This window comes from Limanda limanda, chromosome 15 (genome assembly GCF_963576545.1).
Source record: "Limanda limanda chromosome 15, fLimLim1.1, whole genome shotgun sequence".
Taxonomy (NCBI): domain Eukaryota; kingdom Metazoa; phylum Chordata; class Actinopteri; order Pleuronectiformes; family Pleuronectidae; genus Limanda; species Limanda limanda.
Genome location: NC_083650.1, coordinates 23254439 through 23276135, shown reverse-complemented (window position 1 = coordinate 23276135; position 21697 = coordinate 23254439). Strand labels below are relative to the sequence as shown.

General features: G+C 42.4%; 1 protein-coding gene across 1 annotated transcript in view; it reads left to right on the top strand.

The window, feature by feature from the left end:
- The first annotated feature begins 2579 nt into the window (after window positions 1-2579).
- Window positions 2580-21697, top strand: part of LOC133020642 (contactin-associated protein-like 4) — a 34014-nt gene continuing 14896 nt past the window's right edge. The window contains exons 1-8 of the mRNA XM_061087279.1: window positions 2580-2651; window positions 5845-5992; window positions 10682-10885; window positions 15548-15723; window positions 16239-16388; window positions 17040-17310; window positions 17759-17905; window positions 18013-18184. Of these exons, the coding sequence (XP_060943262.1) occupies window positions 2595-2651; window positions 5845-5992; window positions 10682-10885; window positions 15548-15723; window positions 16239-16388; window positions 17040-17310; window positions 17759-17905; window positions 18013-18184 (1325 nt within the window). The 5' untranslated portion in view covers window positions 2580-2594. The remainder of the gene's footprint in view (window positions 2652-5844; window positions 5993-10681; window positions 10886-15547; window positions 15724-16238; window positions 16389-17039; window positions 17311-17758; window positions 17906-18012; window positions 18185-21697) is intronic.

Genomic DNA, 21697 nt, shown 5'->3' with positions numbered 1-21697 from the left:
CACCTCATGAAACCACATTTATCTGGATCTGCACCTAAATGGACACACTCAAAGATATTTTTCTCATCAAGATCCTTTAATTATTCTCTGGTATATCAATGAAAATGTGGAAAAACCTCTCACAATGCTTAGGAAAGTGAGAACCAATGATCCTGGCTTCGCCCCCTGACCCATTCCACAACCTTTTAACCTGTAGAGTAGTTTCTACAGTGATCATTATATTATAACACATTAAATAAACTGACAAACAAACTCTGGTAATTCTTTGAATGGAGGAAGCCGCTGAAAGTTGAGCCTTGAAAATAAAAAACTGCTCCACAGTATAAACGCTTACCAAGCAGAAATAAACCATCGACCGCAAAACCAGAGAAGTAATTTAGAGCAGATTCTGTCACACTCACTCTTGTGCACATTTCCAGCCTGTTGGCAATTTCCTTGATGAATGAAATCCCAACACAGAATAATTTTCTCCTGGTACTTAATGAACATGTTTCTGTTTTATAATGGACTTTTAAATGCAGCGTGTGGGGAATATTTATATCAATTTGTCCATTTTATTATTATGAGGCTGACAGAACGTGTCCGTCTGTCTCTCGTCTTCCTTCCTGTCAGAATAGAGACGTGTTAGTGACCTCTCGATTGACCTGCGTCTAAAATCTGAAACTATGCAGAGGATATGATTTGGGTGAGATTAGGGTTCAGAAAGCTCATCTCTACCTGTGCTGTAGTAACAACAGTGATTTCCTGCCTTGTTCTTCTCGGTGGAAACGTTGAAACTTCTCGCTCGTGTGAGAAGAAACTTAGGAAAAAAAACACCAAAGTGATTTTCATTTAACTTTAACTTTCTTCCCGAGGGTCGTTTCTTAGCTTCTCTGATACCGAGTGGCTCACACTGGCAGCGAGCCCAGATTTAAAAGTTCGTTTTTGTAAAAAAAGGAGACGTATATTTTGAATTTCTAATCTCTGGTTGTCAGCAAAAAAGAAATTGCTGCGACAAAATGGTGACAGTGATTACAGTGTGTGGTTGTACTTATTAATTAGATATGTCCTCAGAGTCAGAAGTGAGCAATCGTCCCAAATTAAACACACATCTCAGCTGCTGTGTTATCAGTGTGAATTATGGCCTGTTAGAACTCATTGCTATCATAATGATACTTCTATCTTTGTGATGACAGGCGTGTTCCCAGCTTGTTTCTCCCAGTGCCCAGGACTCAAGATAACAGCAGCAGTGATAAGCGTCCTGGAGGAGACAGTGGTGGTGAAGGGACATTTAAATGTAGAAATGCATCATGGGGGAAATGGTTGGGGAGAGGCGTTCAAACCATTGACTCTAAATAAAGATGGACGATCTCCCATTGGGGTGGAGCCTCAGAACCAAGGTCCAACTCTTTAGCATGGCACCGGTTCCATATGCTAAAATGGAGGAGGACGGATGCACCATGGAGTTTTCTTGTAAACAAACCAAAGTTCACTTGTTTCCTCGAGGTTTAACAAACATGCTCTCCTCTTCTTCTTCTTCTTCTTCTTCTCAAATTCTACGTTTGAAAGGTCCAAACCAGGTTATCACGTCGTCAGGTTTCCATCAAAGTGAGTCGTACTGCTCTCGTGCTCGTGCACATCCTCCATCGTCCAACACTCTACCTTTACTCTACATTGTGGGGAAATGAAAGGATGTAAAGGAGTTAATTCCCTTTACAGAAGGTAGAATAAGAGTAAAGCCACTGGTCTCAGGGAAAGCACATGAAGTATAGAAGTGCACTCGCATGCTTATAAGCCGACGTTCTGGCATCAAAATGTCCCTTTGGTATGACTCAGCACTTTCCCGAGCACACAAATACACACACACCTTGTGGTGTTTTAATTATTTAAAGCGTCTTCATTTTATGGTCCTCTGCCCTGCTACTCAGATTATATGAAGGTCTGCAATGAACCGGTTACTTTTAATATTGTATAAGGCTCGCGGTGTCCACCACCAACGCCTCAGCCTCAGCCTGGCTCGGCTCGGCTCGGCTCGGCTCAGTGTTATGTGCAGAACGGTCCCTGAGCTACAGATTAAACCCTTTTGACTGCCGCGAATTAAACATCAGAGAAAGACGTTGACGAAGCCTCTTCGCTCGGGGGCCGAGGAGCCGGGGAGAAGCTTGGTGTCTGATGAAAGACGTCAGATAGTGAGATTTGTCTTCTTGTAAGAAGACAAATGAAAAACTCTGTGTGGATTTGTCTGAGAGCTCTTTTGTTCCTGCTCATGCTGTGAAGGCTTTTCAAAAGGCTCAGCCGATATTTCCATAGAGTTTGGTGAGATGTTTAAACTTATTCTATTTCCTCCTTTATTGAGAAAAGTGTTCCAAGGTTTATATATCAATGTTCGTCCCCTGTGTTCTTTTAAAGCACCCGACTACAGTTTTTACTCCAGACTTAATTCTTCATATTGTTCATATATGTGATTCTCTCATCCAGGCGCTGGAGGTTGGTCTCCTCTGACCTCGGACCGTTACCAGTGGCTGGAGGTCGACCTCGGGGGGCGCACAGAAATCACCGCTGTCGCCACGCAAGGTCGCTACGGGAGCTCCGATTGGCTGACAGCCTACCTGCTGATGTTCAGTGACACGGGACACAACTGGAAACAGTATCGACAGGAGGACAACATATGGGTGAGTTCATACTGAGTTTATGTTAAAGCCACTTTTATTCAAACTGTCTTTTCATCGCAGACAAATCACCTGCACAGTTTGAGCTGGAATTGAACATTTCTCAAATTAGCGTCTCATTGACTCATGCAATTCTTTTTATGTGTTATATTGTTTTACCTGGTGGCTCCCTCACCCATCGTGTTAGAGTCAGTCCAGCGTTTCCTCCCACTCACTTCTAAAGACAGTATATTCTCCCTATTCCAGTGAAGCTGTGACAAACAGGGAGGTGAGACTCTCACTCTGAGGGTTAATCTAATGTCAGCCCGACACTTCCTCCGACACAGAACAGAAAACCAGCTTCTCACGGCTTAAAAGCTTGTTGATTTCACACTCAGCATAAATCGGGATAAACCCGCAGCATGTCTCCAAAGTCCCTGTGAAGCTCCACATATTAGTCAGCCGGGTTTATTACGGCTCCATCACTCACGACCCCCCCCTCCCAGAACTCTCTCCTTCCTTCAAGCTCTCAGGCCGGAGTCACTGAGCCGGAGTGATGCTTCCTCTCCTCCGCCAGTTTTCATCTCCTCTTCCTCACATCTGCTACAAAGGATGAGGATGGGCAGATGGTGTTGGGCGGGTTCACTCCTCCAACCAGGGAATATCTGCCTAAGTGTTAATGGAGGTAAAAGGGATTGGAACGACATCACAGGATTTCCCTATAGCAAAGGAACACTTTCTGCTGAGTGTCATCCTGAAATGCAAATACAGGCTCTGAGACGACAGATAGAAACTGACTGAAGCTGTGAAGTCTGAGCTGATTCATGAGGGATTCACTCACCTTTAGTGAGAGTGTTTTAAAACAAGTAATTAGTTTTACAGGTTTTTCTCAATCTGAGCAATGAGGCCTGGAAGACCACAACAATTTCAGCTGAATAGAAAATAAGTTTTCATAATTTCAGGAGAGTTTAAAACAACATTATGCAACTTTTAAACCTTGAACCAGCTGCTTCAGACTTTGGACCCAACTGTCCAGACATTTTCTGGAGTTCAGGTCTGAAAACAGCTGTAGTGATGCTTCAAAGACTGTTTGGTTCAGAAGGCAAATGTCGATGCTGCATATTTCTGTGTATTTCCCAGAGTTTAGCAGCCATTTCCTTAGGTTATAAATGATTTCAATTGAACCAGAAACCAATAAATAGACGGATGAAGTCTTTGTTGCTTAATGCAGCCGTCACACCACATCTCACTTTCCTCTCCCAGTTGTAAGATGTATTTGTGTCATTGATTCCTGTCTCATAACTGTCTGCAGAGCGCTGCTCCTCCGTGAGGTCGTTTATCCTCCGACAGAGAGGCTCAATAAAAGCGATCGGTGCAAACAGAGCTAATAAACTACAGCAGCTTCCTCCGTTTGGACCCTGTGCCCCCCCCCCCCCCCTTGCGTTTCCTCACAGGTCATCACTCAGGACTAATGTCCGACCGAAGCTGAACAAAGATTATCTTCACTACTTGAATCTTGCTGTAAAAATTGTTGGTGTTTCCAGGTCCTTTAGAAAGTCTGACAAAAAACATGATTACATTATTTTCTCTATTCCTCTAGTTGCTCTGACAGGCTCAACTGTTCAAAGGCGTCAGATTAGTGTCACACAGAATCCTACGCTTCAGCTGTTCAATTGAAATCACTGATAACCTAAGGAAATGGCTGCTAAACTCTGGGAAATACACAGGAATATGCAGCATCGACATTTGCCTTCTGAACCAAACAGTCTTTGAAGCATCACTGCAGCTGTTTTCAGACCTGAACTCCAGAACATGTCTGGACAATTGGGTCCAAAGTCTGAAGCAACTGGTTTAACCCTTAAAAGTTGCATAATGTTGTTTTAAACTCTCCTGAAATTATGAAAACTTATTTTCTCTTCAGCTGAAATTGTTGTGGTCTTCCAGGCCTCATTGCTCAGATTGAGAAAACCTGTAAAACTAATTACTTGTTTTAAAACACTCTCACTAAAGGTGAATCCCTCATGAATCAGCTCAGACTTCACAGCTTCAGTCAGTTTCTATCTGTCGTCTCAGAGCCTGTATTTCTTAACTTAAATAAGTCAAATTATGCAATATGCAGATGGGCTTGAGAAGTGCCACTCCTCCATGCAGCAGCACCTACGTCCTCTCATCTGATCTCATATTCTAACCTTTAAACTCATTACGATCAAGCAACAGGTGACACAACTGGATCTTCATCAGATTAAACCCTCAGGAGAGAAGGAGGATGTTGGTTCCATCTCTTCTTCGTCCACTGAATCGGCCGTGGATCCGTTTGAGCTCCAAAAACCAACAAGTGAAACTCACCAACTTCAATATCAGTCTTTTATTTCATGTTGTTTCTTTTTATCAAAGACCAGATGATCGTCGCTTGATGTTGATGCCAACCTTCTCCTCCTGAGGCATGATTTAATTTTTTGAGCTTATAATTTATTGACGATGTTGCGTCACCGTTAATCTTTATCATCAGACGTCAAATTCACCTCTGAATTATTTGTTGTTTGTTTTGTGCGTCACTGTTGATGTGCATCGGCCTAAAATCCTGCAATTGAATATAAGGTGGAATGTATTTTAATATTTATTTAAAACTAAATCATGAAACAGTAGAATACAGTTTGAGGAGCAAAGACAAAAGTTGGGAAGAAGCAACCTGAAAACCAAATGAATTTCCTCACAGAAGAAATGTATGTGATTTATAAAGAGAACTGATGAACAGGGTTTAGAGCAAATCCAACTTAAAGGTAAAATAAATTATAAATCCAGATAGATTGTTCCTGGATCACAGAGGTTAATAAATGTTATTCCCCGTGGACCGTGTGTTTACCAGAACGTCTAAAACCTATAAAACTACAACTAGTGCTTCACAAATCTAATTTTCTACCTGATTGAGAAACCGTTCACCGGGAACCTGGCTCCATCTCCACAATATTCCTTCATTAAGAGGAAAATCAGACGTTTCACTTCTCCCCGGCGCCGAGGGGATTTCAGTTCAGCTCCAATGAACCGACACCGGAACATGTTCTCCGGTTTGGGACCGAGCTCGACCACAGGGAGGATCCACAGGGCGTGTTTGTGTTGTTGTCTTTGTGTTGTTGTCTTTGTTGTGTCTCACGATGATGGACAGGTGTGTTCTCCAGGTAACCTGCTGCTGCTGCTCGTGTGTGTTTTTATTTCTCAGGCCTTTCCAGGAAACAGTAACGCCGACAGCGTGGTTCAGCACAAGCTCCAGCTTCCTGTCATCGCCCGCTACGTCCGCCTCATCCCTCTGGACTGGAATCCCAACGGCCGGGTCGGACTCAGGCTGGAGACGTACGGGTGTCCCTACAGTCAGTTCCTCACTTCTCTCATTTAAAGGCATAAACTGAAAACATGTTTTTTAATTAATCATATGAACCTGAGTGGACTGGTTGTGTTAATTTACACGTGAGGACAAACTCTAGACTGTGGTTAAAGATGGCATCTCCACTTCCTCCGGCTGAAATGATGAATATCCCAGAAACAGGTGATTCTGATGTGCAGCTGAGGTCCTGAGGTCCTAGGTCGGCTGTCAATCATAACGTTTCACCTCATTTTACCATCAAATAACTAGTTGCACGTAGGGTTGCAAAATTCCGGGAATATTCAAAGTTGGAAACTTTCCATGGGAATTAACGGGAATATACGGGAATTAACGGGAATAAACGGGAATATACGGGAATTAACGGGAATAAACTGGAAATGTTGTGGGTAATTTATACTAACTGTATTTACCTTGTCATATACAGACATAAATATAAACATTTTGTTGTGTCATAGGCTGATTTGAGCCCTGAGGAAACTTTGGGCACTTGACTATATGCTTCTGCATCGTTGTGTCATTCTTAACATAGGTCTTTGCACAGTATTTGCTAATGAACACAGCCTTTCCTTCTACATTGGATGAGGTGAAATGTCTCCACACATGAGATAGTGCACGTGGCATTGTTCTGTAGAATAAGATGAGAACAAAGTTTGTAAAAAAACACTAATGCAATGCCAGAGATATAAATAGTTAGTCAAACAATTGGAATCGTCTGTAAACCTATTTTACAATTGATGGATAAATGAATGGAAATAGGCTAGATGAACAGATGAACAATCCTCAATCAGCATGCTAAGATATTTTCCCAGTAATATCATGGAAACTTACCTGACTAGTCCTGCACACTACAGTAGGCCTCACTAGCCCTGCTGTAGAGTGAAGGATGCTGGGAGTTATCTGTGCATGTGATGGAAGAATGCACAGTGGAGGGTTGAAACTCAACGTTCCATACATCTTTAAAATAGAGTTTTGAATGATGTTTTTATTGCTTAGCGTTTAATTTGCGTAGTTTTTTATTTTTTTCCAAAATTCCCAAAATTCCCGAGCCAAAATTCTCATGGAAAGTTTCCGGAAAGTGTCCGGAAATTTACGGGAAACTTTCCGCCCCTTTGCAACCCTAGTTGCACGTGCACACAACTTTTCCCGAGACTCACAGAGTGACTTTCAGACATGTGCACTTAACTAATAGCCTCTTGTTAGAGATGAGAGACGTCGACAGCTGCTGCCTCATTTAGCAACGTAGCACTTAGTCTGTGATCTGTGGCTGCAGCTGCTGCAGAGTTAATGTTGATTATACATCTTTACCTTTCTGCTGCTTTATTACTCTGTTGAATCTATATTGATTTATTTAGCTTAATATTACTTTATGAATGAAAAATTATCAGCTGAAGCACAGGCTGCAAAATAATAGATAAAGATGTATGACATGAAATACCCATGGTACCTTTAAGATGTTTTAATATATATCATTATTCTCAGCTTATAACAATATTTAGCACTTCCCTCCCCTTTTTTTAAATGTAATGCACTAATTTTAAGATAAGATAAGATAAGATAAGATAATCCTTTATTAGTCCCAAAGAAGGAGGAAGCAGGAGAGGACGTGAGGGAGGAGGAGGCAGGAGAGGACGTGAGTGAGGAGGAGGCAGGAGAGGAAATGAGGGAGGAGGAGGCAGGAGAGGACATGAGAGAGGAGGAGGCAGGAGAGGACACAGGAGAGGAGGAGGCAGGAGAGGATGTGAGTGAGGAGGAGGCAGGAGAGGACGTGAGGGAGGAGGAGGCAGGAGAGGACATGAGAGAGGAGGAGGCAGGAGAGGACACAGGAGAGGAGGAGGCAGGAGAGGACATGAGGGAGGAGGAGGCAGGAGAGGACGTGAGGGAGGAGGAGGCAGGAGAGGACACAGGAGAGGAGGAGGCAGGAGAGGATGTGAGGGAGGAGGAGGCAGGAGAGGACACAGGAGAGGACGCACCAGCTGTGGCCACGACAGAAGCAGAAGACGGTTTCATCACATGAATTAAGAAGTGAAATGTCAGCGAGGAGTCGACTCAGTGTGAAAAGTTAATCAGCTCTTTGCCCCCAGACAGAGTTTCAACAGAGCTGTCAAGCAAATTAAGTGAAATTTAAAAAAAATAATTAAATAACTCCAGTGCAAAACGATGAAACTGGACGAGAAGGAAAATATCTTGTGTATAAAAGGAAACTGTTGTGAGAGAATCTATTATCTTTCGAAGGAGTGAGCTCTGAACAAATGTCTGAGTGTCTCCGTGGGTTCGGTTTGATTCAACAGCTCAAAGAAATGAGAGTTAATTAGACTCCGAGGACGCTGGCAACACGTCAGCATCCGAGAGGTGAAGACGCAGAGAGAAACTTCCCAAGCTTTGACTTGTGTATAATTAAATTGTTGGCTTTGCGTGGTTTCCCAGCGTCAGTGGCGGCAGCAACAACATGCACCGAACGCTCCAGGTGACTTTTCTCATTTGATGCTTCAACAGCGACTCGGTGCAGGTGGAACATTTGTTGGGTCGGCACAGAAACACTCACCGTTACAGTAAAGTGTCATTTCCTTTAGAGTGACAAGAAAGATGCAGTTAACGTCTCATGTTCAGACACCAGCTACAGAACGTCTGCATTTAGTTCATGACTCAGCTAATTTCATCTGGGTTTTGATGTCTTGATGACCAGAGGAAGATGGAGATGTATTGTTCAGAAGATTGCATTGTTCTTTATTAAAGTTAAAAAGGTTTTTAGACCTTTAAAAAAGTAGTTTATTCTCCTGCATACAGACATAACTGGAAGAAGGATATTGTTTGGTTTGTGTGTGTGTGTGTGTGTGTGTGTGTGTGTGTGTGTGCGGCTGATTGGTCGGTTTTAAGGGGTAAGGTCAACAAAAATATGGACAGAAGAAACAATTCCTTGATATCGCCCCAAATTTTAGAGACGGTCTAAAACTTATATTGATCTCAAATGTTTTCCCCAGATAAGTCACATGATAAATGACATCATGAAGAAGTCAGAAAAGGACAATGCACAAAGTTTAAAAACAAACTATTTGAGGTTTCTCTTCATCCTATGTAGACGAGCTAACACTCATATATCGGCCAAAAGATTATTTATTATCATACTGGAAGAAATATATCATAAAGACATCATGTTTAATTCAGAAAATTAAATAATATGGTGTAGTAATGCATTAACTAATAGGAATAGAGACTGACATTATTCTCTGAAGGAATAGAGAATCTGCAACATATTTCGGTGAACCAATCATTCAACCTCATAAGGTTTAAATTACATTATTACAATATTAAACGTTTGGCATGCATCAAATTGTTGTTAGAGAATTATCTATATATGAAAATCAAGTAAAATTAAATGTACATTCATGATCAGTAGAGTTGTTCATGTGGTTTTTCAAAAATCAGTCAAACTCGGTGAGAACAATCCTGCATTTTATCCACTTCATTCTTTTTGCAGAAGAATCCAGAATGTTTTCAGAATTCATTTGTTTGTTAAGTTGAAGCTGCAGAGAAATTATTTATGATGGCATCAGTGGGAGCGTTGGATCTCAGTTCTCTGTGAGCTACACGCTGACAGCTCCTCTGGGGGGGAGACAGATTAGAGACCAGATTTAAATAGATGTGTTTCCAGAAGAAGCATAAATTGCGAGAGAGAATAACTTTGAAGAGATTCAAGGACGTTGGAAAATCTAAACTTTTTTGGTGAATTACCTTTTCAACAACCTGCGTGACATTTACCTCACGTGGTTTAATCTGGGCTGGATGTATTTCTGTGGTGGTAAAGAAACTAAACACAGATGCAGGCGACATACTTATATCTGCACAATGAAAGAAACTGGGAATCGTTGGTTTGATTTAACTTCTACATCTACCAATGAAAACTCACAGCTTCCTAATCATCTTCCCAAAAACAACTTAAGACGATCTTATTTGTCAGTCTGTGATTTGATTTATCAACATATGTTCACTTTATTGTGTCTTTCCTTTGTGCAACAAACCAAACTGATTATATAGTAAAAATATAAATAAAATCTGAGGTATGATTTTCATATCTTCCTTCTCAGGTAAATATTATTTATAGGGCTGGGCAAGTTAACTCGTTTCAATGGAGTTAACTCGAGTTAACTCAAGTGATGAGTTAACTCGATTAATTATTTTATCTCGCATTCACTCAGGTTTGATTATTTATTGTTTTATTGTGAAAGTCAGGCTTTTATTTTGTGAAAGTCTGTTGCTGACTGCTGCAGAACAGGAAAAAAGAAAATAATGCTTCAGAACAGGAAAAAATAAAATAATTGGCGGATAAACAATCGAGTTAACTCATCACTTGAGTTAACTCGATTAAAACGAGTTAACTTGCCCGGCCCTAATTATTTAGTTGATTAAAGAAAAATCTCTGAGATTATTCAGATTTCTGTGGTTGTACAAATACAGTAGTGTAGTATCAGCAAACAGACCGATGTCATTTAAAAAAAATATTAAATATTGTAAAGTATAACCTGGCCTGAGTTCACTGAAGCAGCCATTCATCTTTGTCCATAAACATATGAGATCCTGATATAATAAATAAGAAAGTCTACAAATAGTTAAGGTTTTTTTTGGTTGTGCCTAATAGGAGTGTATTGTGTGAGTGAATTGTGTGCTTGTTGTTCCCCAGACTTTGACGTGGTGAGCTTCGATGGCCACAGCATCCTCCTCTACAAGCTGAGTCCCCGGCCGAGGCCAACCACCAGGGAGAGCATCTCTCTGAAGTTCAAGACCCTGAGGAACTCTGGGACGCTGCTGCGTGCGGCCGGGCGGAGCGAGTTCAGCCTCACGCTGGAGCTGCAGAAGGGAAAGCTGCTGCTCGTCCTGCAGAAAGGTACAAGGCTGAAATACTCGAGTACACAAAAGTCTTTCTGCTCAGACACCAGTGTTTGTTTTCACAGAATAAAGTGAACTCGTTTGTTCTGGAGGAAACTTTCCAGCTGAAGCTCCGACGCCTGTTCCTGCAGACGGACTCTTTCATGTTTTAGTCTCTTCGGAGATGGAAGAGATTTTGTCACCGAGCCAAACGTTGAGTGTTTGTGATAACGTGCATTTCATTATGTGGTCGTGTGCTGAACAACATCATTCAATAAGCTGTGAGGCTGTTTCACTGCTCTCAGCGTTTTATAAGGAAACAACGCTGACCACTAGTTTCTGTTCTCATGTCGGTGCCATCTTCTTCCATGAGGGTCATCTCAGATCAGAGTGTCCGACACAGACTCAGTGCTACATGCAGAAGGTGTGAGGGTTTGAAAGATGTCGGCTTGTAGAAGTCTTATTATGGGATGTTTAATCGAATGATCTTCTGAGCAGGTTCAGATGTCAGAAATGTCAGAATTCTGAGCTTGAGGAAAACACATATGGTTCATTTCTGCAGCACAACACAACACTTCTATTGAGTAAAAACTAAAAATGTCACTCTTACAGCGAGTAATAAAGGACGTTCACTCCTTGTTTTTAGATTTAGTAAAGAACCTCATTAACTACAATGTGTGTTTTACAAATTTCAACTTGAATTTTACGGGAAAAATAACAATTCATGCCTGCAAGACAGGTGAGAGAATCCCATATTGGCCAACTTGGATTTCACTGGTAATGTGAAGAAAAGAACAATGTTAAATTCATCTGCACATATTATGACATTTCATTAATAAACCACAGAGTAGAATCCCATTAGCAGTTTATTACTCTTGCTTTATGGCACTAAGGAGGTAGAACTGTTGTGCAACTGAAAACAAAACTACAACAAACAACCCACACTAATGACTGCTTGGTTTGATGCATTGACCAGGTTCAGCAGAATGAATCACCAAACAGTCCCACGCTGTTTTCCAGGACTCATTCAAACCACTGGAGTGAATCCTCAGCCTTATATAAACGCTGTTGTCTCCACAATTAGTCACAGTGTGAGTGCAGGTCTGGATTATTCCAAGTGAAATGGATCCAGCTCGGATCCGTGTCCACGAGTCCTGTTCCTTCTGGAGGAGCTTCGGTTTTAGGTGAAACTTAATGAACGTGTTAGAAAGGCAGACGACAAAGAGCTTAAGGTTTTTAACCTCAATAAGTCCAGATGTGACGTATACAGAGTAACAGGTGAAGTCCTGAGGTGTAGAGTTACCTTGCTAACGTACATGTTACTTTCTGTTAAAGCTCATTTCAGGATTAAAGACATAAAAAGGATCTTTGCACTGAGCAGGACTCTGTGTGCATGTGAACTCGTGGTGGGGTCTCCTCTTCCTTCGCATGCAGAGTGAATGTGATCTCCTGAGTTTCTCCAGGAGCTGAACTCGTGACCTGAGGAGAAGGTCTCAGGTTTTTCCCACAGGGATCCGGGAGCTGCTGCCCGTGAAGCTCAGAGTTCCATGGAGAAGCTGCTGAAATGGAGACGATTGATTTGCGGTCGTAGTAAAAGTTCTCGGGCTAAAGGTTCGATTCCAGCAGGAGCCTTCATCCTCATCATTGGACTCTGAGACAGAGCAGCAGAACCTGGAAAAACACGGGTTTGGTCTTTTAGTTTTTGGTGTTTTAGTTTTTCTCAATAGTAAATGCAGTGTTTCCGTGAGGGAAACAGATTCTGTGTGGACGATGACTCATTCTGGATACAGTCGCTCGGCTCAGGTGTCCCAGTGAACGCCGGACCCCCTGCTGTGCTCTGTGCTGCAGTATTGACTTCCCCTGTTATTCTGCTCTATCCACAGTGATTTACAGGAAGGTCTCTGGGTAGTGCTCCGTCTGACAGCGTGGTAAATAAACAGCTGAGCCTTCATCCCAGAGGCTGCACACTTGTGCCATGCAGAGCGAGCTGAGCTTCATTATTACAGCCGACTCACTGCACCTCACAGACGTGTGTGTTAACATGCGTCCTGTGTGCAGCTGTAAGAGTTTACATCTATCTACTGATTCCACAATAAAACACTAAACTAGAGGGACACCTGGAGACGACATACTTCCACTAATGCTGATCACCACATTGCATTTACACATATTGTGATCCAATACATGCAAACAATCATTTTCTGCAATCTAATCTCTTCTAATTTCCTGATAAATATGTTGAAGGAATTCCTCTGTCTGCCTCCTTAATAGAATCAGCTCCAATAGTGACTGTATTCTTCCTCAGGCCGCGACTCGCCCTTCCATACAAGTTTAAAGAAAATCAGTTCAGTAGTTTTTGTGTAATCCTGCAGATAAACTGACAAATGAGGTCACTAGACATTTTAAAAGTCTGTCAGGAAAGTGAGCACTTGTTGGGCGACGGGTCAGAGGTCACACCCGTGTTGACTGACTCCGTGCGGCCGCTTCAATTATCCACGCCGAGCAGAATGTAATGAAAACGCTGAAACAATACGGCCGTCTGTCATCTGATAAGAGCCGTCAACGTCTTCCAAGCAAATGAGATTCAGAGTCGCAGTGAGGAGCAGCAGCAGACAGATGGTGATTAGTTGATATTGCCTCGGAGGGGCTTTCTGGAATGATCCGACACAGGATCTCAAAAGGATCTCAAAACACCGGAGGTTTGGAAAAGCTCCTGGAAAGAAGCCGTGTGAATCCTGAGGAAACTCAAACTGAGAACGAACTTCAGAAAAACATTCTGTGATTGTAAAGATCACAAAGAGAAAAGAGTTCTGGAACAACTAAAGACGTGAAGAGCATTTACGGATCATTATCACTGTGGGTAATGGATCCACTGAGCCAGTAAACCTAATGGGAACAAACCTGCACCTTAAGAGCTTCAGCGTTCTGCAGATCTGTAGGATAAGAAGTAATCTGTACCTTATTACAACCAACTGGTTTTTATAACTTTACATTTAAAAGTTGGGGACTCTTCAGATAAAAGAAGCTAAACTTCTGTTTACACTCAGAAACACGTTGAATGTTTCCTACATTAACTGCATATATATATAATAGATATATTTATAGATGTGTAAAGATGGACGACGCATCTTCACTTCCTCCCAATGTCATGAAATGAAGACAGAACACGTCGGATACCAATGCAGCATTTTGTGAAAAGTTAATTTCTTAAAATTACTCTTAACGGCTCTTTCAGATATACCGTTCTTCTTCTTGAGCCTTTTTTTTTATCACATATTAATGCTCCATCACTCTCCTAGAGGTCATTACATCACTTACCCAAATTATACAAATATAGAGGACCAAACACAAAATAATAAAACAGCAAGAATCTAGAGTATTCATGGCAGAATGTGATGTTGCTATGGTTACTGCTCATTGTGAATCAGGGCAAGAAACATATGAGTAATAAAGGTAAAAAAGATTTGAAGATTTTGCATTTTTAATGATGACGTGTCCGAACCCTCAGGCTGCAGTTTTAATCTGGTGCATCTGCAGCTGAAGGCAGGATGGACTTTTAACTCTATCTGAACTTATCCATAATAATAAGAAAACCAAAGAATTCCGTTGTTTGTCTCAAAGTTGTGTGACCTTCCCGTGTTTTGTCAGATTGATAAACAACCTGGGACCAAAGCACTGACTCGTGTTTCTTTCTAAACGTATTTGCAGCTGAACATCGGTGGAACCACTACGTGATTTATAGGAAACAGTTAGGACGAAACTTCGGTCTTATGACTGAACACACTTGACTTTGTCTCTGTCTCTCTGTCGTCCCTCATTGAGCTGATCACTGGTGATTGACCAGGCTGCGCTCCGTCCTCCTCTCTGTCCGTCTGTCTCTGGATTCTCCCTCTGCGATGCCAAGTGTCTGTCTGATAGATCCATGATGATCGATGACTCAACACTTCTCTCTCTCTCTCTCTCTCTCTCTCATTCTTTCTGTTCCCATTCAGTCAAAAGTTATCTCTTTTTAAACTGATTCTGATTCATATTTAATGACATTTAGCTCCATTTTCGCCCTCGACTGAAACCCTGAGCTCGACTCTTATTGCTTGTGTCTCTGTCGGCGATTGTTGATTTGGTTCTGAGATGTGATTCCCACTAGAAACCTCAAAAAGTACTGAGGTCAAAAACCTAGAAAACACACGTTTCATGAAGGGAAAACTGGGATGTGATGCTAACTTTCTTCCCACAGAGCAAAAGGAAAGAGAGGAAAATGCTGCATTTCTGAAATTTGAAGATGACAGAGCAGAATTCAGGAAACTTAAAGACATTTCTGTAGTCGTCCAGACAAGACAACCAGAACAAAGTAAATATTTGATAGTTCACCACCTCAGGGTCTCACCCAGACAATATCAGCACAATCTGATGGAGAATTTTAAGGTAAAAGCCCTTTGGAAATCACTGTTTTGAAAGGAGATTCTTATGGATGTTATTGTAAAGACAGCAGAGTTCAGTGAGTTACTGCGTCTCCTACATGTTAACTAGTCTGGTAACCGTTACACAAATAGGATTAGCTACACAATCAGAGGTCTGGAGCTGCATGTGAAACAGCTCAAGTTCCCTTCAGTTTCTCCTCATCCTGTCTTCTCTCTGCCTCTCACCTCCTCCTCCTCCTCCTCCTCCTCCTCCTCTGTTCCAGGCCGGAGCTCGTCTGCAGCCGCTCGGCAGCTGGTGTCTCTCGGCAGCTTGTTGGACGATCAGCACTGGCACCAGGTCAGCGTGGAACATCACAGCCATCACCTCAACTTCACCGTGGACAAGAGCACCGAGCGGCTGCAGCTTCCTCCAGGACTCGCCCACTGGGACCATGATCAGGTGTCCCTGTGTGTGTGTGTGTGTGTGTGTGTGTGTGTACCTGTACTTCTATCTTTATTAACTATGAGGTGCAAAGGCACATGAGGTCCAGGGAAGTTGGAATACTTAAAACTAGCATTGCATATTTCATAGTTCATTTGAAATATATTTAAAGTAATAGTTTGGGCAGCTATGATTCAATTGGAATGAATCAGACCTAGAAAGACACTGAGACATCATACCTGTTCCCCTTTGATGATAATATAAATAGTAATAAACTTTATATATCTTGCACTCTTCAGGCTTAAAGACTCTGCTGAAATGCTCAAAAAACCAAAGATAGTAAAAGTTAAAATCCAGAAACCAATGAAATCCACCGTTCTGGAACATGACAGCATATTTATCCACAGCACTAAGAGTATAAATAGATCAATTGATTTCTATAAATGAATCAAACCAATGTGTGGTTAAATTATAGCTCCTTCTTTTCCCCCATGGTATAGAAAGTTATCTCCTATCTTTTCTCTCCCGTGCAGATGAGCGTCGGCGCCGACCACGACCTCGGCTCTCGCCCGTCGTCGTTCGGCTCGGAGCGACATTTCTCCGGCTGTTTGGAAAACCTGGTCTACAACGGCGTGAACCTGGTGGAGCTGGCTCAGCAGAGGGACCAGCGGGTCGCGGTGAAGGTAAACTGCTCGTGTGGGTTCGTATATCACCACGTATATTATTCTGTGAGTGTGTGTGTCAGTGAGTGTGTGTGTGTGTTGTGTTGTGTCAAGCTGATGCACAACACCTCTCTTCAGCCTGCGTCACTTTAACGAGCCCACAAAGAGCTTTTAGATTTGATCGTGTGTCTGTGAGCTCCACTCGCCCGGAGGGAACCGGGGGGGTAACTTATCACTGCTGCTGCCCCGGCTCTGGATTCACTGTAATTACCTCTTCTCCAAACCAGGAGCCCTGGTAGAGACGGCCAACTGCTCCCAGTCCTTTAATTGCCACCTTATTTTCTCTCTCTCTCTCTTCCTCTCTTCCTCCGTCTCTTGCTCGTCACCCTCCCTCCGCGACCTCAGAAAGCTGCTGGGTGACCTTGGGGTCTTCAGCTCGACTGTTGCTACTCATTCTAAACTCAGCTATTATCATTATGGTAATATTTTCATGCTCTTTAAGGAGACTCGCCCGATCGGATCTCTGAGCCACGCACCCTTCGGAAAATTAATTTATATTCATGCTTTATCGTGTTTTCTCTCTTTTGCTATAATATTTTCTCTCTCTCTCTCTCTCCTTATCTCCCCCCTCCTCCTCCTCCTCCTCCTCCTCTTCCTCTCCGTCTATCTCAGGGCAACGTGACCTTTTCCTGTGCTGAACCCGTTTCCGTTGCCGTGACGTTCACCGGCCCCCGGAGCTTCCTGTGGTTCCCGCGGGCGGCTGCACCCTCCTCCTCCCCCTCCATGACGGTGGGACTTCAGTTCCGGACGTGGAACAAGGCCGGGCTGCTGCTGACCTTTGACCTCCCAAACCACGGGGGTGCGGTCTGGCTGTACCTGAGCCGAGCCGTGCTCCACCTCCAGACCCACAAGCCTGGCAGGGCGCCGCTGGAGCTCCACGCAGGTCAGTCCGACCTCTGACCTCTGACCTCCACCTGAAAGGGAGACTGTCTTTAATGCTTGTTTCTTATTTAATTAAATTCTGTCTGAACTTTCTTGCGTCTCTGCTCACGCTGCTGTTTCTGTCACTTTCACTCCAGGTCACTTTAAACTCTAAATATCATCCTGCAGTTATCATAAAAATATTATAATTCACTGCATGTTTTACCTCATGAGCCTGTTTGCATGTGACGAATAAGAATCCTTGAATTCACCGACTGTCTCCAGCTTTTATAAAGATCTCATCCTTGTCATAAATGAAAGGTTTCGATGCAGAAACAGACTTGTGCTTGAAGAAGGAATATCTTGGGTCTTGTTATGATTCTGTGTTTTGTTTGGATAGATGCAGACACAGAGTCAGATGATTGAATTCAGCCCCAGATGGTGAAAGGTGTGTGTGTCTGCGTCTCCAGGTTCAGCTCTGAACGACGGCCAGTGGCACTCTGTGGTCCTGACCTCCGGACGAGGTCATCTCACCCTCGCGGTGGACGGAGACGACGGAGACGCTGCTCAGGCCACTCCCTCTTTTCTCGTGACCACATCTCAACTCTTCTTCGGGGGTAAGAAGAGAGATGAAGAAATGAACTCATGCAGAGTTGAAAAGTTTTAAACTTTGAGCCTGGTGTCACGTTTCCTTTGCGTTGTGTCTTTTTCCTCTCGTGCGCAGGTTGTCCCCCTGGAGGCAGCAGCCAGGACTGCATGAACCCCTTCAGAGTTTTCCAGGGATGCATGCGCCGGCTGAATGTGGACGATCAACATCTGGATCTGATCAAGGTGCAGCAGAGGCTGCTGGGAAACTACAGTCACCTGCAGGTCGACATGTGTGGCATCATCGACAGGTCGGACCTCAAAACACCATCTGGTTATTTCTACAGAATCTGATGCTTTGCTTTTCGGCAGAAACAAAACCGAGACCAGTGCATTTAAAACAACTTATACTATGTATTCTAACAGCTGGAGGCTACTGATCCAATAGGGAAGTAATGATTGATTTCATTCTACTAAGGCCCTGCTCTGGTTTAGTGCTTTGAAAAACAATTACATACAGAGAACGAATGACATCGAACTTCTTCTATTATTCAGTTTGACAGTCATAACGAAAGAATAATAGTTTAATCTAGATATACAGAATATTTCTTTCTTTGGGGCTGTCTTTGTTGAATTTATTGCGTTGTTTAAATGTGAATATCCAAAGTTTGCCTCTGTATTTGAAGTGCAGTGTTGAGTTATAGCTGACATTGTGGTTAACCCTGGATAACGCTGCTCTACTGGGAACTACTTCGTCCTCGCCGCTCTGGAAAGTGATTTTTGTGTGAAACTAAAATAATTCATAGATGTGGTATCGGCTCGGTTCATAGATTCATGTTCTCGGCCAGTCCCAGACCTGCCAGTAACATATTCTATTGGTGCAACCGACCAGTTTATCCAGGAAACGTTTGGTGCAGATTATTCAATGTGCTTAACTATTTGTTCGAGGGCATTGAAAGAGAAAGAGGAAGCAATGTTGTTCAAATGTTTAATTTCATTGTCACTTGTTCGTTGTAAATCCTGTTAATCTCCCCTGGAGGCTCCGTGACTGGTTTCCTGTGAAATTGGGTTACATATGGATTATTGGACAGCAGAGGATTGGACACAGAGGGAATTTAGTTTCCTTCAAATTTTCCTTCTCACCAGGAAAACAGTCTTATTAGTATTATTGTTTTTCATCGTTTAGCATCTCATGAGGTGGAGCTTCTCTCCCTGGGCTGTAATGTGCTTTAGTTTTCTTTGTTTCTTTGAAATGTGATTTACTTTTGTGAAGCTGTGATTCTAGCATGGACGGTTAGAGAGAGGATTCACTATCCAGGAGCCACACACACACAAACACACACAATCACACTAACACAAACATACATTTATGTTACATTTGGACCAGAGTGAAATGAGCGCAGAGAAAACTTAATTTTTCTCTTCTGCTGATTGCTGCCAAATCCTCCTCCTGCCTCCAGTGTTTCTTCTTCTTGGCTCTGACTGCTGCTTCGTCTCAGTTTGTGAGTTCGGAGAAATTATAGGATTTTGTTTCAAAGTTACCGCCGGTGGACGGAGTGATATTTGGCATGTTTGCAGAAATATGTGTGACGGGAATTTTGTATTTAGATATGTTTAAATGAAACAAATAACATTTAAGTAAAAAGGAGTTTAATGAAGAATGTATTTCTGTGTTTAAGACTGTAAGTCAGAGTTGTGGCTCAAAGTAACTGTATGCATATTGCTCCTGGAAGCCTTCAGATTGTGGCCTCCTCAGTCTAGTGTGAACAAAAGGTTTCTCAACAGGGGCCAGAGACGTTGGGTCTGAGAGAAAAGATGTACTCACACCTACAGTCTCTCAGAGCCTCTGAACACATTTGCATGTCATTGTCTTGAAGGAGATCTACTTTATGATGGAGGACCAAATGTCTGAACATCCTGTCAGGACATCCAGAGAAGCTGATTGGTCTACTATATTCTGATGTGAAAGGAGGAGTTTAAACTTGTATAAGTGTTGTGTGTTTTCATTGTTCATTGCATTTGCTTGAATCTGTCTGTGATGATAGCAAGTTGCCCCCAGGCGCAGCTGGGTAAAGAATTAAACTTCCAGATTGATAATTGTTTGCTTGTCCTTGGTATAGAAATTTCCATAACATATGTCTCAGATTTGGACTGGTTTGCTTTCTGCTTCTGCTTCGAGTAGTTTGTTGCCAGATGATCATCATCATCCTCATCATCATCACTTCCATAGTTGTGTTTATTTGCTCCAGTTCAACAGAACAGAAGTCTCCCAGCTTGGCCTTGAATTCCCGTTACCGACCACGATCACTAGTCCGGTTCCAAATCCATAAAATGCTGGCGTTCATATTGGGTATATTTTTGTTTCAGTTTTCCAAAGTGGGAGGAAGTTAACAGTTCATCTATATATAAAGTCCATGGTGGATACATACATGCATGAGAATAAAACTCTTCTGACCCTCCACAGATATCACTCCCTCGAAAAATACATTTCCACCATTGCACAGAATCAATATTCCAGACATTTCATAAAATATATTAAAGGACCCATGACCTGTGATGAGTCTCTGAATCTGTGATGCAGAAAATTCAAGCTCCGCTGTAACACATCGTTCTCACAACACGACCCTTGACCTTTGTTCCGAGTGATTATAGCCCATTGCTAAATGGTAAACATGTGATCCACCAAGAGGGTTTTCCTTCAGTGAAATATCGAGTTGGAAAATAGTTTTTTCACTTCTCCAGCCTCTCACCTCCGACCTCCTGTAAACGCAAATATGTGCTGCATGACCGTTCATATAAATTCATCCGTGAACCCATTGCCCTTTTGCTGAAAATGAATATTTCCCAGTAAACACGGCAACACCGGACCATCAGAATTTAAATTGAATATATATTAACAGCAGTGGAGTTAATAGAAAAGCTGCAGCTGCCTCCATTTCTAACTTATATTCAGAAAAACAAAAAAAATGCAAAAAGGAAATTGGTGATAAAATAAAAGTTTCCCGTCTGACAAGTCTGCTGAGTCAGACCTTTTCATGCAGTGAATTTCCCCCCCCGACTCAAAGATTAAACATACAAGCTGCGCTGCTCTCTCTCCTTCGCTCTTTCTCTCTCTCTCTCCTTCTCTCTTTCTCTGTTCTCGTCTCTCTGCACATATCGCTGACCTCGTTTAGCCTCACTGATGTGGTTACCCACTCCCTTTCTCACCCTCAGTTCCCCTTCCTGTATTTCCCTCTCCCTCTCTATGCTATCTCCATCATTTTGTATTCCCCTCCTCCTCCTCCTCCTCTCTTTCTTGTGTTGCTTGCCCCTGCAGCTCCATTCTGACACAAGGCTGAAGGAAAAGAAATACGAGTTAACGGGAGCAGAGTTTTCTCCAACGTGTTTTAGAGTTTGTGACGTTTCAGATACAAAATTATAACACCAGAGAAATCTGGAAAAATCTTATAAATCTTTTCCATGTGTAAGAGTTTTGTTATTCAGTCGTGTTGAATGGATGTTTCAGACCAGGGGAACATTCTGAAGTGCTCTCTTCACACACACACATGCACTTGCTTCAATAAAGACTGAGTAGACTGAGGGAAAGACAAAGAAATAAATAAATCTTCTTATGAAATCAACCCTTTCGATTTCCGAGCAGATAAAAAAACCCTCTAGATCAACTCCATTAAGCACAAGAGTTGATGCTATTTTATCGTTTCATTATTCTTATTAACAAAGTCCTTGAAAGGAAAAGGCAGAAATGTCTCTGTGGACAAAGTCTGAAAGGCCTTTTTGCCGTTTAACTATTAGAAAAACACACAAAGAGCCACAGAGTCTCGATG